Source organism: Daldinia caldariorum (genome assembly GCF_022478825.1).
Source record: "Daldinia caldariorum strain CBS 122874 unplaced genomic scaffold F4812scaffold_25, whole genome shotgun sequence".
In the NCBI taxonomy this organism is placed as follows: domain Eukaryota; kingdom Fungi; phylum Ascomycota; class Sordariomycetes; order Xylariales; family Hypoxylaceae; genus Daldinia; species Daldinia caldariorum.
In genome coordinates, this window is record NW_025953061.1 from 50,402 (window position 1) to 73,700 (window position 23,299).

Genomic DNA, 23,299 nt, shown 5'->3' on the forward strand with positions numbered 1-23,299 from the left:
TCGATCCGATTTTTGATGTGACTACCTGCCCTTACCTACCCTTACCTACCTGCTGGAAGCCTGTGTTGCTTTTCTTGGGGCGTTCTAGCCTGTTGCTAGCATATCGACTGGTGGCACTTTGAACTTACTGATACGATCGGTCATTTTCGATTTCATCATAATTTCCATGTTGTGTAGTACAATGATCTGTTTGATACGTCTCCTTACTAGGGACGCCTTCAACGTCATCTTAATAACCATCCAGTTGATGTGCCCCAATCCAGAAATGCTACCCATCGCCGTATTGTGACATATGAGTTATATATAGGTTAGGTAGGTACCTAATTGACATCTATATACTAGGCATCTAGGTATGCAAGGATAATCTCAGAATAGGATATCTTGCCTTTATTCCAAAGTTGAACTCCTGCGGCGGCGCTGTGCATTGGGGTCCAAGATAACGTTGCCATGTCTTAGATTTGGCTTTTGGCAAACTGGTGCCGTCTACCTAATTTAAAGTGTTGGAAGGAACTTTAAATAGCACAAATAAGCCCTTTATTGAGACGTGCCGCACCCAGCTTTCTTAATTAGGAGAAGTCCTATGCCCATATAGTTAACTTGAATGTAAAGTTGTTAGATACTCAGCCCTATCTTGTATTACAACCATTACATGCCCAGTTGTCTCGAATTCCTTTCTTGGAAAAAGGTTTTCAGTCCCAGCCATGTTAACATGGCCGGGGAAGGGGGGGTGGGCTTGAGATTCCCAATTCCCATGACATGAGGGGACGTAATTCCCGAGTTATGGAGTCACCTGGTCCCAGCTTCAACTTAGCGAGATATCGTCAATTGCACCCTAGGGATGATCAGTGGCCAATGCCTAGGCTTGGGACAAGAAATGGGCTGAGTTGCTCACCGCCTACATTTATGCCTATACCCACTTATAAGCATAGGTGCAGTAGGAGGTTTTATACCCCTTAAACTAATATTGTTCCTGACTCCCATTGCTACTAGTAATACAAGTTATTATTATGCTCATTTCGTTCGTTCATGCGTTCGTTATTTTTCACATATTCTCCTCCTAGTCTGCTGGTTGGATCCCGATCGCCGTCGCTGCGGCAGTCAGATCCATCATATCGTCTGCGCGGAGTGCTTTCGTGGCCCATATCACCACTCCTTGTGCGTCGATAGCAAACAGACCAGACTCCTGCCACTTATTCCCCAAGACTGTTGACGGCCCCTCGTTTTCCTCTGTCGGCTCTGCCTTAGGAGGATTGCCTTGTCTGAGACTGCTCGTCCGCTGAATAGAGTTGGCCACTTTTATCCCCAGCCAACCCTTCTCCTTCCAGCCCTGTATTTGCGTGGTGGGGTTAAACATGTACCACATATTTCCGAGCCCTAACCCCCACGCGGCGTAGATGGCGCGGTCTTCGTCAATGACTACCTTAACGTTCCACGCGCCGCCCAGTAGGTCGATCCATTTGCGTGTTGCGTCTCGTGAAGAGTGTGATACAGCTATACAGTTAAGTTTGCCTTGTTTCTTTATGGCAAGTTCTCGGAGGGCTAGGAAGGACTTCTGCGCAACTGTAATTTCAATCTGGTCAGTATTAAGCGGGTGTGTGACGGTGGGGGCTGAGCTATACAGGCGCATCCTACACAGCGGAGGAAGAGGACGATGGTCGGCTTTCCGCTACCGAAGGAAAGCTGGCTGTCTCTATCGATAGGAGCCAAATCGCCCGGTTTGGGGAATTCAGCAATGGGGACCGGCGGAGGAGCTGGTGATAACCAGGCTTGGGCAGTAAGTGGAAGCTTTTTGGTACTCATCCAGCCCGACCAACTTGAATTAGAACCTTCTAATTCATCAAGTCCTGGCACCGAACCATCGCTGGATTTACTACCTGATTTAGGCGAAGAGAAGTCAAAGGCGTCGCTCGACAGCCCGACCTTCTTCATCGCTAGCTTTGTAGTCAAGCTTGAAAACATCTTGAAGGCCTATGACTTGCGTTTGAAGATTAGGAAAAGAAAATAATACAATACAATACAATAAATAAGCCAAGAATATGAATGACAATAGCTATACGGTGTAGATCTTATGATAAACGAGAGGAATTAGATGAAGATCTATTAAAGAATAGCTGGAAGGGAAAGAGAACCGTCAAACGAAAAGAAACATCACCGTCGCCAGAACGCAAGGCTGATAATACTCCTTGATACAAGGACCGTCTCAACTATTCCTGATGACTTGAGGCTAGTCTGAAGATTAAACCCCTGGCAGGACCCCTTGAATTTCACGAGGCTGATGCCAAGCATGCTCGAAGACTCGCGAGTTTAGACCAATCGGGCATAGTAGCGATTTAATTGCGGTCGCAAATACGCGGGGTTGGTCAAGAGCTCAACATGATCCTGGCAGCCCTGATTGTTGAATTCCTTCGTCGTATGCATAGAAGGTGACGGATAAAATCTTCCATCGTGTACGGCGGCGCTTCGGTGTTCTCAACCCCTGAAGACTGGCCTTTAAATGGAGACCGAGCCTTGCACGTCGTAACCTTGGAATACTGGTGGTTTCAAATTAAGACATGGAAAGTCGTCTATAGGAATTTGAGGGAAATTCTTCGTCCGAGGACGTGCTGGCCATAAGAATTAATTTTGCTAGTTAGTCGAAGAGGAGTTAGGTACCTATGATAAGTTCTCGGAGTCCTAATTCGGTAAATGTGACATTTTTGATTGACTATGGGGAGCATTCGGATGTTGGTGGCTGTACCTCGCTGCCTGTGATTATTCGGTGCTAATTATATGAAGCCAGTCTTGTAGCAATACATTATTCATCGTAAGACTACCTATCTAGGACGTTTAAACACAGAATGGCCAGACCACCACGTCTAGAACTCCTAGTTATCGTATCGTCCGGCTAGATGTCGGTACTATCAAGGAAATTGTACTTTGAATTCTTCCATACCTATGTTACCAAAAGGAGAAAGCATTGGCTGATCCGGTGGATCGAGGAAGACAACTCAGGCGCACCTTACTGTCAGAATAGGAAAGTAGACGGCGTAGCCGGCTGAGGGGTAACAAAGAGAATCCCAACCGAGCTGCTGGAAATCGATGTCAGCGCCGGTTGATCGTGTGCTTAGGTTATCCCAATATCTTAGTTATTGGAGGAATTGAGGATAGGACTTGTCAGATTCGCAGGCTGACGAGGCGTGGTACACAGGCGGCCATTCTAGCTTTATTAAAGGATAAAATACTTGGTAGTCTGCGAAAGTGTTTAAGTATTTACCAATGACCTCACCTGGGCTGGCTTATACTAACGGATACCTCCTTAGGTACCCAATGTACTTAGACATGTCAGGGCTAGGTCCAGTACCTTTACAAACAGAGATCAGCCAAGAGGATCTAAGCCAACGTCCCCAGCGTCCCCGCGAGTACATAGGAATTGATGGATGACGTCAAAGAAAGTAACCACGTGTAGTGTATGCTGGGTATGTAGAGAACTCTGTAGCACGGGAACCTAAAGCTTCGTAGTTTTCCTATAATGCAATAAACCTCATCCGGATATTCTCAGCTCTTCGTAGCAGTGCCTAGTCTGCCACTTCTTTCAAAGTGTCCCAAATAGGCGAGGGAATGTATGCGTGGCTCACGACTTACAGGTGACAGGCTGACGAGGTCGGTTACATCACTTGTAGTATGTATGGCCGTCCATCGCCCGTATCAGCGGCGGGTCTCTTGAGGTTCTTCATCCACCTTCATAGTTTGTCCTATGACGATGTGACTTTAGCTACCTCAGCGGCTGAGGTACCTAATGTATCTCTTTTTGCGACTTGACACTGCCCGACATGCGGGACGTCGCGGAAGTTAAAAAGACGATTTTAAGAGCCTCATGACGGACACCTTGACCAACATTAGTTAGTCATTGCAAATCGGCAAGGAATTTAATGCAATCTGGCAGTTTAGCGACTGATCGACAGGGACATGGGATGGGACGGACAAAGGGCGTCGGTCAGATTGGAGATCGCTTACCGGCAGACCAGACGATTAGGATGGCTTGAAATGGATATGTTACTTTCATTGAAATAAAAGAAAATCAGCCTGGCCCTGCGCTGCCCTGTCCTGCCGTTAAAGAATTACTGATTTACCGATAGGTTGGTTGTGCACATTTGGTCGGTTTGAGAGTGGCGAAGGTAGATTTCAGGAACTTGATTTCTTATTGCAGCAAAATTATTGAATATTTAAGTCTCGACTAGGACTAATTGCAGGAGGCTCAGCTGTTTACCTGCATACCTACCTCCTATGTATAGTTCCTGAGATACCAAGTGTTAGGTATTCAGTTTCTTTGTAGGAAATATATGAATGGTTGTATCATGTCATAGAGCGGCGAAAAAAAGGATTGGATGTTACTGGAATATGCTGGGTTATGCTAGGTTATGCAAGTGTAAATCATTCGATTCAAATATAAGCAAATGCACTTTGGGAAATTAATAATATGTGCGAAGTAAGTAGGTACCTCGTAAGGTAATTCTTTGCTAGTTGAAACCTGAGGTAAGAGAATTGAAAAAAAAAGAGGAAAAAAAGGAAAGAACACGGGTTTTCAATATTTACTTATGCTTTACGAATCGTACATATTATACATTAAAACCACAACATATTGAAAGTTAATTGTAAATACCTCTTTCCACATCAAGGTCCAAACGTTCTATTTGTACCTTCAATCCATAGGTATGTAAGTACATCTTTCTAGAATGTGTACCTAAATCAAGATTACCTCATATATCAATTAGTTTTATTGGATGTATCGGACATGCACGTATAAGCATGTATATACTCTAATACATGCATTAGGTGCTTTATGTCACGATAACCCCGTAACCCACAGCCCGTATTTGGAGCTACCTGGGTACAATAGCCTAGGTTGGACAATGCCAGCAAATCAGTAGGTAGTAGGCTAACCCCCTATACACTTTTTTATGACCCTCAATCGACGGATACGAGTCACAGTCATATTGATTTATATGCCGCTTATACCATTTAACTTTATTGGTTGCAAATAAACCTGCACTGCCCAAGTGTTGAATTTAGGTCAGTTGAAGAATATTAGTTGTTTGAGTTTGATGTAAGATTGTCATTCTACCTAACATCTCAAAACGGCTCGTAACGTCCCTAACGTCTTCAACACCATTACGATCCCGAATACCCTGTTGGCCCCTTTTCTCCATGTTGGTACTTGCAGTACTTATATAGTACTTGCCACATGCTGTTAGGTCAAGCTAGCGGGATGCAGTGGTTTGTACTACATACCCTACCTACATGTACCTTGTAGCACAGGTATTGTACATGCCAGCATGTGCACTTACAAGAAGGCAGGCCATAATTACAAGTAGGAATCCCGTGCTTAGCATGTTCCTGTACATAAGTGCCCAGAGGTATGACCGATATGACCACTAAAATTTAGAGCACGCGCCATGCTCCGCACGCTAGACCCCTCATAGTTCGGACCAGTCAGACTTATGCACATGTACCCATATACATACCTTCCCTAATATACCGTATTACGCACAGGCAGGATAGACGGGATAGACGAGGGGGAACGAGGAGAACGAGGGTAAGGAGGCAGGTACCAGGAACTTCAGACAAGGGGGGGCAGGTTCTGGGAAGACCCGCCTTATGCCCTCCGATAAAGCCATTCTATCATTGCTTCCAGGACTGTTCCGGGCTCTACGGCTCTAGCTGGTAACTGCATACAGCCGTAGCGTAGAAAGGATATGCATACATATCGCAAATACAGAGAGAGACATGGGAACCTGCACCACATCTGCAATGCACTTTCACTTTCACCCTCCAGCCAAAGTGCCAAAGTGCCAAATACAAAATTAACCTACACCTAACATTAAAACATTAAAACATTAGACCATTAAACGGTAAAACCTAACCTTAAACCTCCACTATTTACATCACGCCTACCCGTTGTCACATCCTAACCCTTTACCATACATACGTTAGAGAGGTACTCTTTACATTTTTATTTTTTATTTTTATTATATTTTTTTTTTGTTGCTTAGCTCCGCGTTGGAAACTGCCTTCTGCCTTACCACCCTTACTCCTACTTTACCACCTACCAATTCCACTACCGCCCTCTGTATCTTATCCTCCTCCTCTTACCTATCGTATAGTCGATGCTTGTTACGACTACGACTTCTCTGTCAACTCTACCGATTCTGATCCTCCTTCTCCCCCTCGCTCTCCCTCTCCGTATAAGTGGAAGTGCAAGTGGAAGTGGAAAGCTGCAGCGGGTAGACAACGGGCAGCAATAACGGCAGCAGCAGCAGCGGCAACAGCAATAACGACAGCTAGGCGGTTAGGCGGCTAGAACGTTTCTTCTTTTTTTATTCTGCTTTTTTTCTGGCGATACCCCCTTTATACCCACACGTCGACTCGTGTGCTTGTCTTGCTTATTTCAATCGTTCCCTCAATTGAATCTTTTGTCTCTTTCTCCCTAACCAACCGTAGATACTCCCAGTTCATGCGAGTGTGCTCGGCGATTGGTCTCATCGATAACTCCTCGACCATTATTTCGACCATTGAGAAGTTCGTCCTTACGTCCTTATGAACTCTCCGTCCTCTACTACGCCGCGGTGAAGACATTCTATAACCCTCTATATTCATAAAGAACCCTGGGCTCGTTTCGAACTTAAGCGCACATTAGTGAGCTCTTAACGAAGAACTACCCAACTCGCTCTCTTTTTTGGCCTCTCGTTGCCGATTCTCCGATAATCTAGTTGGAATTGTTTCTAGCGATTTTATCGGTCGAATAACTGCTCAAGTCGACACCAACATCCATCTTTTGGTAGTGAAAGGCTTCGGTTCACGATCCGCAAACTCGTTGCTGCGGGCTATAATAACCAATAAAAGATAGGACATATTTTGTCGTCGGTAGTCGCGCGTCTAGCCACTCGTTTGACTATCTCTAGCCAAATCCCTTTCCGTTGTTCGTGCGGGGCCCATCTTTAATGGACGGCCGGCCTATAACGGCAGACTCGAAACATAATTATCCATTACAACCTCTTTGGACCCGGTCGACTTCAAGTCCTGCCGTGCCGAGACTAAGTTCCTTCTCTCCCACAAATCCGGATCCGCTCCTCGCCTCGCAGTATTTGACAACTCAAGTTGACTGGATTCCAATATTTTTCCCTCAACAGTCGTCACTCTACCAGGCACAGCTTCTTCAATATAATAAGCTCATAGCGCCAGGACGAGGTGGTGGTCTGCAAACTGCTCCCTTACCGCCGCTATTGTCGGCTCAGAACGCCCACGTAGGATCTAGATCTCGCTCCTCTTCCAAAGTGTCCGGTAAGGATTCTCGCGCTAGGCAGAGCTCCCAGAATTGCCATGCTACTAGAGGCAACCATAACACCAGCAAAGCCGATCGCGCGCTTATAACAGGCAAGGACGCGCCGCCCAAAATGCCGCCTAAAAAATCAGATCTGGCCCAGCCCATCTCTTTAAGACCGAAGCCGTCTGCTTCGCCTTCGAACCTGCCCGCGCATTCTAATTCCGTTCCCTCGACGCCCCAACAGCATGCGCGCAAATTTTCCTTCGGGTCTAGAGACCACTCCCCTAATGCCAACCATTCCCATTCCCCTCGATCCGCATATTCCGAGACCAATGGGGCTGTTCCTTCTTTGCGCCCTTTGCCTCCGCGGCATGGTGGTTGCAAATACGAAACTGGTCTAAAACATTCCCGTCGGAGAATACCGTATAGCATAGGCACAGATTTGTTGGAGAGATTGGATTTACAAACCGTAAAGAGCAAGCTGTCCGAAGATGACGAGCGGAAACTCACTACAGATATGCGTGAGCTCTACGACCGGTTACAGCCGACAGAGAAGGTTGAAGTAAAGAGACGTATGCTAGTACGAAAGCTTGAGAAGCTCCTCAACGACGCTTGGCCGGGACACGATATTCGTGTACACCTATTTGGTTCCTCGGGCAACCTGCTATGCTCAGATGATTCCGACGGTTCGTAACTTATAACCCAAGAAATGCTGGTCGCGTGACTAACCTCTTGTCAGTGGATATTTGCATAGTAACTCCGTGGAAGGAGCTTGAGGGCGTCTGCATGTTGGCAGAGCTGCTGGCAAAACGTAAGAATTGCTAGAACTTCGTGTGACCGGCCTATTTTTGCTAACAGTTTATCCTTAGATGGGATGGAGAGGGTTGTTTGCGTATCTTCAGCCAAAGTCCCAATTGTCAAGATATGGGATCCCGAATTAGAACTATCCTGCGACATGAACGTCAATAATACTTTAGCGTTGGAAAATACCCGCATGATTAAGACTTATGTCCAAATTGACGACCGCGTGCGGCCTCTCGCCATGATAGTGAAGTACTGGACCCGGCGACGAATTGTTAACGATGCTGGTGAGCATGATCTCATATAAATTCGTGGTTTCCGCTAACAATTGGCAGCATTTGGTGGAACATTAAGCTCGTATACGTGGATATGCATGATCATCGCATTTTTACAGCTGCGGCAACCTCCTGTTCTACCCGCACTGCACCAGCGGGCCAACCAGACGCTTTCCGGAAAGGATGGTGAAATAGCCTCCTTTTCTGACGACGTGGATAAACTGCGAGGGTTCGGAAGCAAAAACAAGTCTTCTTTGGGGGAATTGTTGTTTCAGTTCTTCCGGTTCTATGCTCACGAGTTTGACTATAGTACGGATGTGCTCTCCGTTCGACTGGGGAAAATCATTACCAAGAAGGAGAAGAAGTGGCATTTCGCGTTAAACAACCAGCTTTGTGTTGAGGAACCATTCAACATCAACCGAAACCTCGGCAACACGGCCGACGACACCGCATTTCGAGGCTTACATCTCGAGCTTCGTCGCGCCTTTGACCTGATTGCGGAAGGTAAGCTCGAAGAGTGCTGCGCACAATATGAATACCCGAAGGAGGAAGAGAGGATATTTCAGAAACCGGCGCAGGTATCTCGGCCCATATTAGTGCGAAGTGCTTCATCTCAGCAATCTAACCGCGGAGACCGTGGAGGCCGTGGGAATGGGTTTCGAAATGGCAATAGACAGCAAGGCCAGCATCGAAATAATGGGAACAGCAATAGTAACAGTCGACGAGCATCCTCTAGTGTACCTTACGACAACAACGGGAGCCCGATGTTCATACCGACTGCTTATCCAATGATGAATCAAGACGTCCGTATGTACATGCAACAACAGCCCGAGTTGATAGCGCAGCTCAACGCCTTGACATTACAGGAGAACAACCTCCTATTTCTCCAGTATACGCACACGCAGGCAATTAATAATATGCAGCATAGTCAAATGATGCAAGGCAACGCCCAGCAAACGCAGACCTCATCAGCAGAGCGTTCTAGGACGAACTCTTTTGATACCCCTCCTTTGAGCGCTCCTCTTCGCCCTGAGATGTATTATTATCCAATGCAGATTCCACATGCCTTCTACACACAACAGGGCTTCCCCACGTATCCATCGACACCCTCGAACGGACATGCCGCCGACTTTCGACGAAGTTCGCACCGCTCAACGGCTACCAGCGATGCTACCCACACCGTCTCTGGAAGCGCCTTAAGGTCACAGTCGCAACCAGCATCCCGAAGCGCTCCTGGTGGGCCAAGTAGTCGGATACCTAATGGGATTACGAGTATTCCTGCTCGTCATCTTAACGGGGTTCCTATGCCTAGCTTCATTCCGGATGAAGGGCAGGATGCCGAACAAAGTGGATCGGCGGCGAACACTCCGCCGGAGGAAGAAAAAGGGTACAGTTATTACGCAGACCCATCTAGCCCACCGCGGCGAATAAGTACTGCGGCTAACAGCATACCTGCATTTGGTGACCTTGGATCTCAATCCTCGATAGGTCAGAGCCGAGGTCGCCTATCGTCCGACCAACTGCCTCAGTCAATACTCGACAGAATTAAGCAAAATTCATCTCGTTCACCTTCACCGCTAGGCCATAGCACTGTCTATTCCGCGAACAGGGGTTCTGCTCCTCTTCATTCTGGGCCATTTCCTGCGGCTGCTGGATCGCAGCTTCGCGAGGCAACACCTATCGTTGTCAACGGCTCTATGCCAAAATTAGCAAATGGCAGCTCGCCCCGACAACCCCCACAGAGCGAGATTGCACCAACCCAGTACATCAGCTACGACAACCCACTTCACATCAACCAGCATCTAGATGTCGCTACTTCCACCACCGGGACGCCATCAAGTCGTAATACTACTTCTCGAAAAGCGAATTCGCCATCATCGGATCGACCGGTCGTTGTGAATGGTTCATCGAGTGCTTCCGCAGGAATCACCAGCCAAGTACCGGCGCCTCAATTTTCTCACGATATGGCTATGAACCAAGCAGGTAGCCATCCTCATGCTATTAATATGTCTACAGTGCCAGTCGGATTTGATAATGCGGGCAATTTTACTGGATTTAGTGCGCACGCCTTGCAGCGTTTTCCTATTCGTGCATCACCGAACGCACTCATTGCGCAACTCGACCTTGCGACTGAAAATCGTACACAGACGACCGAATGCTCTCATCTTTCACCGGTATACGAGACTAACAGTCCTTCTCCGAGTTTCGCGCGAAGATTAGAGTTGCCTTTTGATCAGGCACCAACAATACCAGCTACTATGGCGTATAGCCAAGCGGACTTGAAAGCTGAACCGACTAAAGCCAAACAAAGGTCTTCAGTCGAGACATCACCTCGGATCGATGGACCGATACCCGTACACCCGAGAGTAAATGGCTTATCAAGAGAAAATGGGCACGTGCGAGGCGTCAAAAGTGAGAGCGACAACGCTAGTAGCGGATGGCAGAAAATGACCAAAGGAAGAAAGAAGGGCAATGACGCCAAGGCACGAAGCGACGTCTATCCTCAGAGCGAGCAATTGCCAAAGAACGATTCCGAGAGGAAAGGGGGTTGAATCACTGATCTGGACGGACTTTGGATATGACCCAAATAACGACTTGACGGGCATGTGTTGTCTCGGTGCGAATCTCGTATTTGAGATATCTGGCAGTATATTGGACATGGTTGGAGACCAGGTTATCTCCACATGATTAACATCTCCAGTCGGGTTGTGCAGGGTCATGAGCTTCAGTCGTCAGTCTACTCGTCGAGAATAATTATGCTCGCTTACACGAGAAACAACTTAGGACCGTTTGGTATTTGAGTTGAACCGGCAGGTTTTACGCTTCGCATCGGGACGAAATTTCCATTTGGATGTGTAAAGACCAGGGCGAGGGATCATGATGATTGTGTCATATGCGTAATGCCAGGTTAGGTATGCTATATTTGGCTATCCTATGAAGCATGATGCATTTTTTTTCAAGGATACCAACGAAGTGCACGAACGGGGAAAGCTCATCCAACTAAAAATTAGTGGTGGGGCGTATTTCCTTACGATATGTATATCGCACCAGGGGGTCGGACACCAAAGGAATACTTGAAAGGAGTCATAGGGCATATATATTAGAGCATCATCAGGTGTGTTAAGGGGGTTCGCCTTGATATCCGCAGAAAAGATTACGGAAAGGTTTAGGCGGTAGGGTTTCAACTTCCACGATCCCGATGTCACCAACCGAATCAAGTGATTTGGCTTGGTGGGTTGGAAGTAAGGGGAGGAAGGGAATTCTTTTTCTTATGTGTCCCAAGGGTAAAGCAGGAAGATAACTCAGCGAAGACGGGCATACCCTCCAAATAGACGGTAACGGAAAGTAGGCATGACAAAAAAAGAATAAATAAAGACAAAAAGTATAAAAGTAGAAGCGGAAAAGTTCAACATGTCGCCAGCTATCAGCGTGTCATATCTATGTATGTTATTACCTAGTGAAAATGGATGTGGTGAGTATTGTATTCCTTAGAAAAGTTGGTATTCTATGTTTTGGACATGTTCAGCTGGAGTGTGCGGTGCTGGTGGTTAGGTATATTCCTTGATGGCATTCATGATATGGGATGTGTTGTATTTCAATAGATTTCCATGTTATGGCCTGGGATTTTGAGTATAAGGTTTTTATATTGGTATCTCAGGTTCTATATTTTTATAGTATTGGTACTACTTAAGGCTATAGGTACCCGAGGTATATAGATTATGGCTCACCTTTTCTTATTACCAGACAATTTTCTTATACTTTAGGTACTGTGTACCGTGGGAGGTACTCAAGCCCTCATGTAATACCCCTCAAAACATACTTGAATGTCTCCCCATAGGTTCGGATACTCGTGCGTCTCCCAATCGCCCATGCTGATCGGCGCAGGTACTGTATTTCCTCCCCGCGCTCGATCTTGTCCCTCCCTCCGCTCCCGGATGCGGGGCTTGAAGCGCTCCGCAATCTCGTTCCCGTTCATCATCATCCCCAGGCCCTCCAGCCCCTGGCAGTGCAGTGCACCACGTTCACCAGCAGAAGCTTCTTGTAGAAACGGTAGTCGGCGTCCGGCGGGCGCCCGGGGCCTTGATCGAAGGACTCGCGCCAGGCGCAGGACGGTGCGGGACGGTGCATCCAGGCACTTCCTCAGGGCGCCGCACGTCGCGGACAGGTTTAGGTAGTCCTCGATGTTGTGCAGGAAATCGGGGCGCATGACGAGGATGTCCGCCGGGAGGTCTAGCAGGCCGACGGGGTTGTCGGGGGTAGTTGAAGTCATGGTGGGTGGTTGACGACAACTTGGTACCTGTGATATGGTTTCTATAATACCGATTTCCCCCCCTTTTGATTTGATTTGGTGAAGGTGAAGGTAAAGGTAAAGGTGAAGATTGGAGAAGGACCGGTTGACTTATAAGTCAGCTACCTACCTAAAATATACCTAAGGTATTACCTATCGTACCTACCTCTTATTGTATTTTATAGGTAGTTACTGTGTTACACAGTCTCGGGAAATGACTAATAAGGCGAAGAAAGGAGTGACGTATTAAGTAACTGCTCTGTTTGATCTCTACTAGTGTTTTACTATGTATTATGCTCTTTGACACTTTTTACTCTTGTTTCTACTGGGCGACATTACGATAAATTCATACTTTTAAGAATGTCATAGGCAGTCGAATATCGAATATGAATGAATAATCCTTTGCACATCGACGCGATCTTCTCGATCAAGGTGTTTTTCTTTTTTTCTTTTTTTTTTGTTGGTGTGAAATGGAGAGGTGGCAAAGGAAATGAGTATGAGCCACAGAGCGCTCTGAAGCTAACTTAAACAAGAATGGACAAGTTCTCGACCATTCATCCTCATCATCGCGTCGAAGTAGCCACCAAGAGTTCATTACTATTACTGTTATTACTGTTGACCGCGTCGCAACAGATCGACAAGATATGATGGATATGGGATAGATATGGCTCCTCCAAAACCTGCTAAATTTCTTATATATTTCTAGGTACTAATTCTTCATGTAGAAATCACCTACAAGCCCAAAAATAAACTTGAGTCCGACCAAGTAATAAAGAAATGGGAAGTGATGAAAAGACGGTTATCAATTGCTTGCATCTTTGCGCTCATACCTGGTGCTGTATAGTGCTGTTTAAAGACCATTGCTTCATTTGGGATTTTGTACCTGAATGCTTGGCGAAGCGATGCGCTTCGAAAACTTTGAGCAGACGTCAAATCTTAATTCTTATTGATCCTCTTAGCGGTCAAAGTTAGCGGAGCCGGCTCCCTTTTCATCTAAATTGGCTTGTTTATGTTACCTACATAGGACCGACCCCCAAAGATTTTTCCAAGGTTGCGTCGGGGCGTCCGGGGTGTCCAAGGATTCGTGGGAACGTACAGCTAAAACGCCGGCGTTTCCCCTCCCTAGCTGTCAACTTCGATTGACCCTGCAGAGACGGACAAACGAGCCTCCCCTTCGAGAAAGTTATTACTATGAGGTAGTTAATCAGATCAACCTCAAACGCCGACCTGACGCCTCCAAACAAGGAATTTCACATGGGCAGATCTATTTCCGCCCTGCACGGCGGAACGATTTCGCCAGGAATTTGACCGTGCCTCGGGCGCACTCTTGATAATACCTTCCTAATTCCTTTTCTTCTTCCGAAAGGCTCTGTTGGTATATCTTGCGCCGATCGTCCATGGCTTTTCGCCATCGCCGTTTCTATAATTTCACCATTATCATGGTTATGGTAGACAATTGAAAGTGTTACCAATTACAAGGTAGAGCACCACTCTGCCAATGTCATTACTCTGTTATTGGCAGTTGTATCAGATTAAGAGCCAATAGTGTTTCTCTGTCATCTATCAATTCGTGAAAATCTGGGTTAGCTACCTGTTAGCCTCAACACCAAGGTCCTATCTCCCGCCAAACCGTGAGGAAACTTGAGCTTGAACTGACCATGATCTACATTTTTGAGCAGGGGGTCACAATCAGGGGACAAGGTCCCCCCTTATCAAAAACACTTTCCGGTAGTCGATCGACATACACGCGAAATTGCTCAGAACAACAAGATAGCGCTTCCTATTGGCAAAATGCTTCCACAATTTTCGATAAGTGACGCTCAAAGGGCGAAAATGCTAGAGATGCGCCTATCGCTTAGCACTGGGTCAGGATGGGGCGATCGTCGAGTAGGATATATAGCACCTAGAACCCCCCCTCTCTTGTGATTTTTTGTAGAGGCACACAAGTTCTGTCGTTAACTTTCTCTACTCTCAGTCAGTCAGTCAGTGCGGTTGCTGGTTTTCAATAGACCATCGGGGTTTTCTTGCATAGTCTACATACATTCATTCACTCCAGTAAAATCTTAAAAATGCACGCTCTCGCCGTCCTTTCATTCGCTTCTGCGGCCCTCGCGGTCCCCTTCCCTCTTCGAAGGGCATATGGAACGGGTGCACCTTCGTTCCCGGCCTTTCCTACGGTTCCCGGTACCGCACCGACTGGCAGCTCGACAGCCTTGCCGACCGTAGTTGACCCAACGTCGTCGTACCATGTCACCGTTACGTACGCGACTAGCTCTTCGGATCCTACGTCTGCAATTCCATTCCCTACAAGCATCCCGGAGACGTCCGTCTCGTCGCTTTCGTCAACTCTCCCTGTTTTCCAGCCGGCACCCACACCGTCTGCGTCTCAGCCGGGTGATGCGCCCCCTTCCTTCCCAACGTTCCCGGCCTCGTCACTCTCGTCGTTCCTAACTTTCCCCGGAACTGCTCCGGGAACTGCCCCGGGAACTGCCCCGGGAACTGCCCCGGGAACTGCCCCCACTGGCGGCTTTCCTCAGCAACCTTCCACCTCCCAGTACTCCGTGAGCGTCAGCTACTCCCGGACCAGCACTGGCTACCCGGTTGCTACGCCTAACTAAGCTACCTATCTTACTAAGAGAAGACACGCGCCATGACCTTACTCGGGAAACGGAAAGCAAAAGGATAAAAAATTGATTCGCGAGATCGAATAAAAAGTCTTCGCTTCTATGCCAACTTTCATTTCGTATGACTTGACTTTTGGTCGATGCCTCGTGCCGTTCAGTGAAGGCAGGTGCGAGGGCTTTGAAAAGAACATAAGTTTAGGTAGGCTGGCTTAAGACCGCCTCTGGAAACTGAAGATGAGCGCTTGAAATGCGCGGTTTGTAACGGTAAATTTTCTTGTACATAGAGCTTTCCCCCTGTAGCCTCTTTTGAATAGATGCTCGCGTGTATATGCGTGGTTGCCTTTCTCATGCTTTATAATTCTTGTTGCTTCTATTACCTAAGTACACTTAGATACCTACGTTTAAACCTTACGGCTTAGTTTTGTGATAAGGACCTCAGATGATAGAAATATGTCTTTCCTAATGCCCGAGTTATAGGATTCAACTAATTATTCTACAGCTTTCTTAGGCGTTGCGGTTGTATTAATTAGTAACTATTAGTATAGCTGAGGTTTCTATAGCCACTTTGTATTTGAGTTCCTTAGAGAGTAGGTAACAACTGTTCTTTTACGCTTTTTGTTTGACCTTTATTATACTTGCTATGCTTGCATTATTTGAGTTTGTCTACATGTGTCTATATACGTACCTAGATAGGTACCTATACACATTGGATTTTGCCTAAGCTATAGCTTGTTCAAGACAACTCCAAGCATAAGGCAACTCAGGTATATAAGAAATTTCGGCCATGATCCAAGTCTAGCACCCGCTTAGCCAATCTATTTTGAAGAGCTGTATATAAATGCTAAAAGATTAGGGTTACTTTTCTCATAACGAGCATGTCAAATATACCTGGGAGTTATGATATTATAATAACTTTGAAGGGGTGCGGTAGTAAAAGTGTTAATATGTCAAGGGCATATCGCTACCTTAAGGACCCCCCTTACCTCAGATACTCAAATAGTACATAATGCGTGCAACACTCATTATTCGGGCCTATGCGACATCTCGGCCGTATTCAGTGTTAGTTGGAGAAGATCCGTTTCAAAGTAAGCCTCTCGGCCGATCAACCAACTAGTAACAAGTGGATAGGCAGCTTTGAGCACAAGGTAGGTGTATGGTACTACAGTTGTTCAACAAGACATCCTTGCAATCGTGCCGATTCTTGACATGCGATTGTCGTAATCGATTGATAACTTATTAAATTCAACAGGAAGATGTCTTTTTATACGAAAACCTAACTGAGGTGCCGGTGTTTTACTACGTATAGTAAGAAGTATAGAAGCGACATTTTCGTTTGGCAAAAAGGCTATAATAAACACAACTATAGAAACCATACAGCGGTAATTACCTCCAAAGGTACTATTGTTGATTAGAGAAGTTACCTTATCTAATCGCAGTAAAGTGAATTGACAAGCCATTGATACTATAAAGAGAATAACTATATGTATTGTATCCGGAGAACACCCGCGTACGTCTCGAGTTCAATATGCTTAACGCAAGGGAGGGATGCTTTCCCCACGAAACTGGTGGCTAATGCACCTAATCTGATAGGAACTCAGCATGTGCTGCTTGGTCACACATGTTAACCCTATGAGCTCTTTAGATTCTTGTAGGTTAACTAGAGACATCCTATAATGAGCTGTATCTCGTTGTTGGTATGGCGTAATATACCAGGTAAGCAAAACTATCAATTCCATTGTCTTGACTATACTTAATTTGGTTTCTAACATGTCAAAATAATTCGACGTCGAGCCGACGCTGGCCTGACTGTTAGACCATGACTGGAAAGATATAAGTGATTCTTTTGAAGTCGTGTGAGTTTTTAGCAAGCCCCATGCCGTTGGTTGTTTGCTATCAAGAAGTGTGTTATCCCCTATACTTGCCAGCATGGTCCATTCGTTGCCCTGGGACCACAAGGCAAGCCATTCTCCTATAGACATGTCTCCGTAAGGAAATAATAGACTATTCTTTCTCATCAAAGATATGTCAGGTTAGGTTAGGTAGGTAGATTAAAAGGCTTGTATAATAATAGTAATAGCAACCCCGCTGAATTTGGGTCTGGGCCATTAAGGCGGTCCAGCTTAATTGTGGGGGATTTCTACGAAGTACATAACATAACTGGCACCGGAAACCAGGGCTTAGCGCATCGTTATTAATACGAATACGACGACAGCTGCGTTGGAAGCCACTTACTTATACGACGTCCCGTGAAAGCAAGTCAAGCGGATATTGGTGAGGAGAGCCAAACCGAATACGCAATACGCGAACGAGAACGAAAGGAGCCCAATATCTCGGGTAAGTCCCTTACTTTTTCGTACCGTCTCGTTCCTTAAGTCAGGTAAGGTAGATATATAAATTGGTATCGCATCGTCAGTCTCGAGCTCAAATAGAACACAAGGAGGAACAGCATCTCACCGCCTCGTCTCTCTCTCTCTCTCTCTTCCTCCCCGCGCATTTACCAGGTTCTTACGAGTTTACCCGACAAAAGGGGCGCCCTTCTAACACAAGGCAGGCAAGCAGGCAATACATCAAGAACGAGTATACTCGAAGAAGCGGTTTGAAAAATAAAATAAAAATGGCAACCTCGCTACAAGGCACAACTGTCCTGGTAACCGGCGCAGGCGGCGGGCTGGGCAAGGTGATAGCAACGGCGTACCTGGAGGCGGGGGCCAACGTGGCGATCTGCGACATCCACGAGGAGCGGCTGGCGGCGGCGCGGAGCGAGCTGGAGGGCACGGGACGCTTCGCGGCGTTCAACACGGACGTGACGAGCGAGGAGGCGGTGGCGAAGCTGGTGGGCGACGTGGCGGCCCGGTTCGGACGCCTGGATATCCTCGTCAGCAACGCGGGGATGACGGACAAGTTCGACCCCGTGGGCGCTGTGAGCAAGGAGACCTGGGACAGGATCATCGGCCTTAACCTCACCGGCTCGTTCCTCGCGTTCAAGGCCGCGGTCAACGCGATGGAGAAGCAGAGCCCGCCCGGCGGGACGATCATCCAGATCGGCTCGACGGCGAGTTATCACGGCATGTCTTCTGGTGTGGCCTACGCGGTGAGTTAAAAAAAAATCCTTGCACTCCCCCGCCTCCCTTTTCCGTTTCTTACCTCAGTCATGTTATATATTCTCTTCTCGGTTGTTTGAGGGTCTGAAGTCGAAGCTTTCATTACTCACCCACCTACCTAATCTACATATCCCACACATACCTCACACATACGGCACGGTAACTAACAACGTTCCTCCAGGCCAGCAAGCACGGCGTAGCGGCGCTCGTCAAGAGCACGGCGGGGTACTACGGGGCTCAGGGGATCTTCGCGATCGGCCTGCTGCTGGGCGGGATGGTCGACACCAACATCCAGGACGGGTTCGCGGCGCTGGGCGGGTTCAACACGGAGGCGTTCGCGCAGAGCGCCGCGGCCGGGTTCAAGCCCGAGATGGCCGTCAAGACCGCCGACGTCGCCAAGTACTGCGTCTTCCTCGCCGACCGCGGCATCGCCGAGTCCTCCAACGGCTCCCTGATCCGCTTTAATAAGAACCTTCCCGTCGCGTAGGCGGGGCGGAAAAGGGCTGGGTTAGGGGCACCTAGGTGGCTAGAAATGATATTTATGTAATTTCTTTTTTGAACTTTGAATACCTAGAGCGAAAATGCGATGAGCCGTTTGTTTTTCTTTTTCCGAAATGAGGTCGCTACCTATCGAGTTGACCGCTATAAGACATTCATCTATTAAGTGGTAAGGTAAACAGGATTTCAATGAAAGGTACCTAAAATTAGCTAGGTACCTAGGTACCTATCCATCGTTTCCGCTCGATGGCGAAAAGATATCTGATCGATCTCGCCGATATAGATTATCATAAGCATGTTATTCTTTGTAATTCACCTATGAATGCCATTGGCGTCTCCGTTAAGGGGTTCACTGTTTCGGGATCCCAAGTATCCAGCTTGGCCCTGGAACTCCCGACGGCCGGTACAAACAACTCGACGCTTACATGCTATGATATAATCTAAATTTAGAATATGATGACGGACGCGGGTAAACTAGGAGATTATCTAAGGACCGGAATAGGTTCGTTAAGCTTGGTAGTTATACGTTTGTAGGTTCTATGTTTGCGAGTAGAAGGTAGGTATTGGTCCGAGCAGGTAATAGGTATTCGCTCTGGAAGGCTAATATAACTGGGAGAACATATGAGAGGGATATCTTAACGGAATAAGACTTATCCTGTATTTTTCATCAAATACCTGTGTTAGTCGTTTGCATATATTGTTGACTTATTAAGTTTCGTTAGTGATTATACTGCGGTGGAGCAGCCCGTGTTCTTATTAGTATCCAGTTTGAGCATACAAGGTAAACAAGACCTGTAAGCAGGAGAGAATCATATCGTCTCTATCCTTGACTTCAAGAATATAGGATAGCGATTTAATTTCCGAATAGCCCTTGTTCTATGGAGTATTCAGCACGAATCTGAACTTTACTCCGGCAGCGTCTGATTTGAAGCTAAAATATCTGGCATCTTACTGGCAAGGAGGGAAATGCAATGTTGATAGTCACGATGGTATGTGACTCCTCTTCACCCTTGGTGCCAAGTGAACTCAGACACATCTTGGCTGTTACCTAATAAAGACACTCTACACACTACCAGGTAGGAGGTAGGTAAGTATGTGCTTCCGCCCTCCGTCGGGGGCACATTCGAACAAGCATCGGAAGCCAAGAGTACATTACAATCATTTTGGTCTCTTGACTAATGTGATACAGTCATAGTCTGCGTCAATATCGATTGAAGCCTGTTCTAAACGGTGTGTAGGTAAACTAGGAGTAACCTAGGCATAACTTTTTATAGGCGGGTAGGAATGGTTATGGGGATAAACAGACATCATTCTGACTGTCTCTCTAGCTACCTCGTATCAACAGCCATGTTATAGGTACAACAAGAGCACAGTTGTGTATAGAATAGTGTTAGCCTCCCAACGTCATCGAAAAGTTGTTGCCGGTAGTTCGTGTTTCCTGATTGGTTTATAGGATCGGTAAGCAAATAGATCGAATAAACGTGTTTTAGCCAATTACTTGTTCGCTAACGTGTGTAGACCGCGTAGATAGTGATGGGTCATTGGATCGATATAATAATATTGAGTCGTTTGATATTCACCAGGACTTCAAACGCTCAACTTGAGACGAACAAAACAAAAGTACTGCATAGCAAGAATAAACCACCGAATCCCTGTTCTTCTCCGGAATACTGCGCCTGTCGTGCTTAATAAAAAAGGAGATGGTCTAGAACATGGTTAAGCCCACTGCTGCCATATTTAGTGAGTCTGGGGAGAACGTGCTACTCTCATTGGCTCGTAATAACAGCACGACCGGGCCCGTGTTTTCAGGGTCTTCAGAACTTCAAATATTACCTAACCAAGGTAGAGACAGGCACCCAAACGGAGGTAGCTACTGCAAGAGGAAAGAGTCATGATATTTACCCTGAATAGGTACTTGGGTATGTACCTAATGTATGTTGTCGTAATTAGACCGATAAGATTATCATCTTCCCTTCTCGTTGGATGTGTCCGGGGAGAAAATCACCTTTTTAATGCAACTCTACATACGTAGTAGAATGATGTACTGGCTGACTGGTCAACGATGGGTGCTGAGGAGCCAAGACCACTAAGCATTTCAAAAGGGGCATAATGGGCTGATAATTCTCCCATAACAGGCATGGTGAACCGCATTCGCTCCTCCTGAGTAGCAAATTACCAATTATCAACCATCTGTTAATCCAGTTAAATCAAATTTTATCCAACTATGCTTAAGGACGGTGGGAATACCTACCGATGTAGTATTGTGCATTCCCAATTGATTTGGGCAACGGATATCCTCACACGTGTATTCATAGGTAGGTGGGCTTTGAAATCCCACCAAATTTATTTGGCTGGCTTCTACAGCGCAAAGGATAATAATGACATATCGATGCGATAAATTTACGTCTTATTGACTGACCCTAAGACGCCTCGTAGGCTCCAACCCCTCGAGGTCGATGCTTACGAGGATTTACTGTGTCTCGGACTATCCGCCTGTATTCGTGTGCATCCTGAACTCTAGTAAGCTATCGAAACGTTGGCCAAGAGGGTCAGGCGCCAACCACTGGTTCCGGCTCTATCTCACAAGAGTTAGCGATCTCAAGAAGCATCACTTGGCACCTCCTGCCTGTATTTTGTTGTGTGGCATTGCCGTAAACCGGGTCTTGGCCGACTTGGCTATTTTATGTCATCGCTCATGTACCGCCCATTGCTGGTTATTTCGTGTTCGCACTACCTAGGTACGCTTCTAGGACTGTCATCTTATCTTGCTGGGGTCTTGCCAATATGTACATATCCTCCCTGGCTTGATGAACCTCGAACTCCACGGGGTACCTTGGGTAGTTCCGTAGAGCCTGGATCCGAATGATGGCATACTTACCGTAGTTTCGGTATCTTAACCTGTTAGTTTGAAGTTCTCACAATGCCAATACTCACCAATTACCCCTTAGAGGCAGATGTTTCGGCCAAGGAAGTAAGCAGTGCAATCTTATTCAGATGTTAACGGGATCCTACTGAATATATATTGGGGGGGCGATACCCGTCATCTGTCAATGTGGCACAGGCGGGAACCAGTCTTTCGGAATTTTTGGCTTTGCTTTTTTTCTTCGCTTCTTTACGTTAGGTATATCCTTGCTGTGCTCCTGGAAGCCTTTCGCATTTTCATAATACTTCCTCTTGTTTTTTTTTATTTCGGTCTTTCGTTGTTCGATATATCCGTTTCTTTTTTTGCTTACCCGATATGTCTTCCGCTATTTCTCGATTTTTCCTCCTAGCCGCGTCTGTGACGCCGGTATTGGGGTTCTGCGGTGCGCATACACATCTCGACCGAAGATCAGAAGGAGAGGAGGTGCCAGTCTCGAAATTTGGTTATACAGGTACCATAGGGCCTCTTCTATGGACTCAGCTAGACACTGCCGCCAATGGACTATGCTCGACAGGCACCAACCAGTCACCGATTAATATGGTCGACGGACAATTTAAGCTCGTCTCAGCGTGCGATGTTGAGTTAAATATCCCCGACGCTCGGGAGGGCGCAACCTTTGAGAACCTTGGGTCGACAGTGGAGGTTGTGATGAAAGATGTTGGAGGCACATTCGTCCTCGAGGGAAAGAACTACACATTAGAGCAATTCCATTTCCATCACCCTAGCGAGCATCTCGACGATGGCGTCAGCATGCCGAGTAAGTTAGGTTGCACCCAAGGTTCGCGGTGGTTTGGCTAATATATTCGATAGTGGAAATGCACATGGTTTTCACCACGGAGGCGAAGGAAATTGCCGTGATTGGTGTCTACGTCGACCTTATAGATTCCCCAACAGTTCTTCAGCTCCATCTTCACCCCCGAAGCGCCCCATCAACCTTGCTCGAAACCGTCTTCTCTTCCATTGGAGACATTGCAACTCCCGGTACCTCGACAAAGACCAAGCCCCTAGTCATGTCGGAATTGGTTACGCAGCTCAAGACCGGTAGCTTCAAGCGGTATTCTGGCTCACTCACCACCCCGCCCTGCTCCGAGGGTGTCGCCTGGTCCGTGGCAACTGAGAAGCTTCGTTTATCCAAGACCACGTTTCAGGCTGTGCGTGATGTTGTTGGATACAACTCCCGATATCCTCAGAACAATCTTGGCGAAGAGAACTTGCTTGCCATGGCCTCGGGTGCTAAGGCTCCTGCGAATTCCACTGCAGCCCGAAGACGGTGGGCTATGTAAATGAAGTCTCCTGGGAGAATAGATCTTAATGTGGGATGTTAGAGTACATTGTAAACATAGGCGATACTGTTGATTCTGAAAATAAAATATCATGTATAAGATCTCGGGGATAGGTGGTTGTACTTGGACGAGCGGTTACGGCTTGGGCTGATTTAGATTTGCGTTAGAATACCTACCTCTAGATCCCTAAGGTTAGGTTAGGTATA

At 46.8% G+C, this 23,299-nt stretch overlaps 6 protein-coding genes across 6 annotated transcripts; 4 read left to right on the forward strand and 2 right to left on the reverse strand.

Moving 5' to 3' along the window:
• Window positions 1-1,057: 1,057 nt before the first annotated feature.
• Window positions 1,058-1,959, reverse strand: F4812DRAFT_463427 (uncharacterized protein; the record flags this gene model as incomplete). The annotated part of the gene is made up of 2 exons (XM_047938202.1): window positions 1,058-1,560; window positions 1,620-1,959. The coding sequence occupies 2 exons, from the start codon at window positions 1,957-1,959 to the stop codon at window positions 1,058-1,060; spliced, it is 843 nt and encodes a 280-aa protein (XP_047785916.1).
• A 4,846-nt stretch (window positions 1,960-6,805) lies between these two features.
• Window positions 6,806-11,557, forward strand: F4812DRAFT_235309 (uncharacterized protein). The gene is made up of 4 exons (XM_047930569.1): window positions 6,806-7,986; window positions 8,040-8,111; window positions 8,170-8,388; window positions 8,437-11,557. Exons 1-4 carry the CDS (start codon window positions 6,978-6,980, stop codon window positions 10,926-10,928), a joined length of 3,792 nt encoding a protein of 1,263 aa, XP_047785917.1. The 5' UTR covers window positions 6,806-6,977; the 3' UTR covers window positions 10,929-11,557.
• Window positions 11,558-11,817: 260 nt separating this feature from the next.
• Window positions 11,818-12,856, reverse strand: F4812DRAFT_235202 (uncharacterized protein). Its single transcript, XM_047930568.1, has one exon. It carries the CDS (start codon window positions 12,644-12,646, stop codon window positions 12,164-12,166), a length of 483 nt encoding a protein of 160 aa, XP_047785918.1. The 5' UTR covers window positions 12,647-12,856; the 3' UTR covers window positions 11,818-12,163.
• Window positions 12,857-14,333: 1,477 nt separating this feature from the next.
• On the forward strand, window positions 14,334-15,362 carry F4812DRAFT_235342 (uncharacterized protein). Its single transcript, XM_047930570.1, has one exon. The coding sequence runs from the start codon at window positions 14,734-14,736 to the stop codon at window positions 15,280-15,282; it is 549 nt and encodes a 182-aa protein (XP_047785919.1). The 5' UTR covers window positions 14,334-14,733; the 3' UTR covers window positions 15,283-15,362.
• Window positions 15,363-17,629: 2,267 nt separating this feature from the next.
• F4812DRAFT_445797 (NAD(P)-binding protein) lies at window positions 17,630-19,600 on the forward strand. The gene is made up of 2 exons (XM_047935589.1): window positions 17,630-18,379; window positions 18,571-19,600. Exons 1-2 carry the CDS (start codon window positions 17,903-17,905, stop codon window positions 18,874-18,876), a joined length of 783 nt encoding a protein of 260 aa, XP_047785920.1. The 5' UTR covers window positions 17,630-17,902; the 3' UTR covers window positions 18,877-19,600.
• A 2,525-nt stretch (window positions 19,601-22,125) lies between these two features.
• Window positions 22,126-23,093, forward strand: F4812DRAFT_463432 (carbonic anhydrase; the record flags this gene model as incomplete). Its single annotated transcript, XM_047938203.1, has 2 exons — window positions 22,126-22,567; window positions 22,621-23,093. The coding sequence occupies 2 exons, from the start codon at window positions 22,126-22,128 to the stop codon at window positions 23,091-23,093; spliced, it is 915 nt and encodes a 304-aa protein (XP_047785921.1).
• Between the last annotated feature and the right edge of the window lie 206 nt (window positions 23,094-23,299).

Coding starts and splice junctions, on each gene's coding strand:
- F4812DRAFT_235309 (XM_047930569.1), top strand. CDS start 6,978: ATGGACGGCCGGCCTATAACGGCAGACTCGAAACATAATTATCCATTA. Junction 7,987..8,039: donor ATGCTCAGATGATTCCGACG/GTTCGTAACTTA, acceptor ACCTCTTGTCAG/TGGATATTTGCATAGTAACT. Junction 8,112..8,169: donor GGCAGAGCTGCTGGCAAAAC/GTAAGAATTGCT, acceptor GTTTATCCTTAG/ATGGGATGGAGAGGGTTGTT.
- F4812DRAFT_235202 (XM_047930568.1), bottom strand. CDS start 12,646: ATGACTTCAACTACCCCCGACAACCCCGTCGGCCTGCTAGACCTCCCG.
- F4812DRAFT_235342 (XM_047930570.1), top strand. CDS start 14,734: ATGCACGCTCTCGCCGTCCTTTCATTCGCTTCTGCGGCCCTCGCGGTC.
- F4812DRAFT_445797 (XM_047935589.1), top strand. CDS start 17,903: ATGGCAACCTCGCTACAAGGCACAACTGTCCTGGTAACCGGCGCAGGC. Junction 18,380..18,570: donor CTTCTGGTGTGGCCTACGCG/GTGAGTTAAAAA, acceptor ACGTTCCTCCAG/GCCAGCAAGCACGGCGTAGC.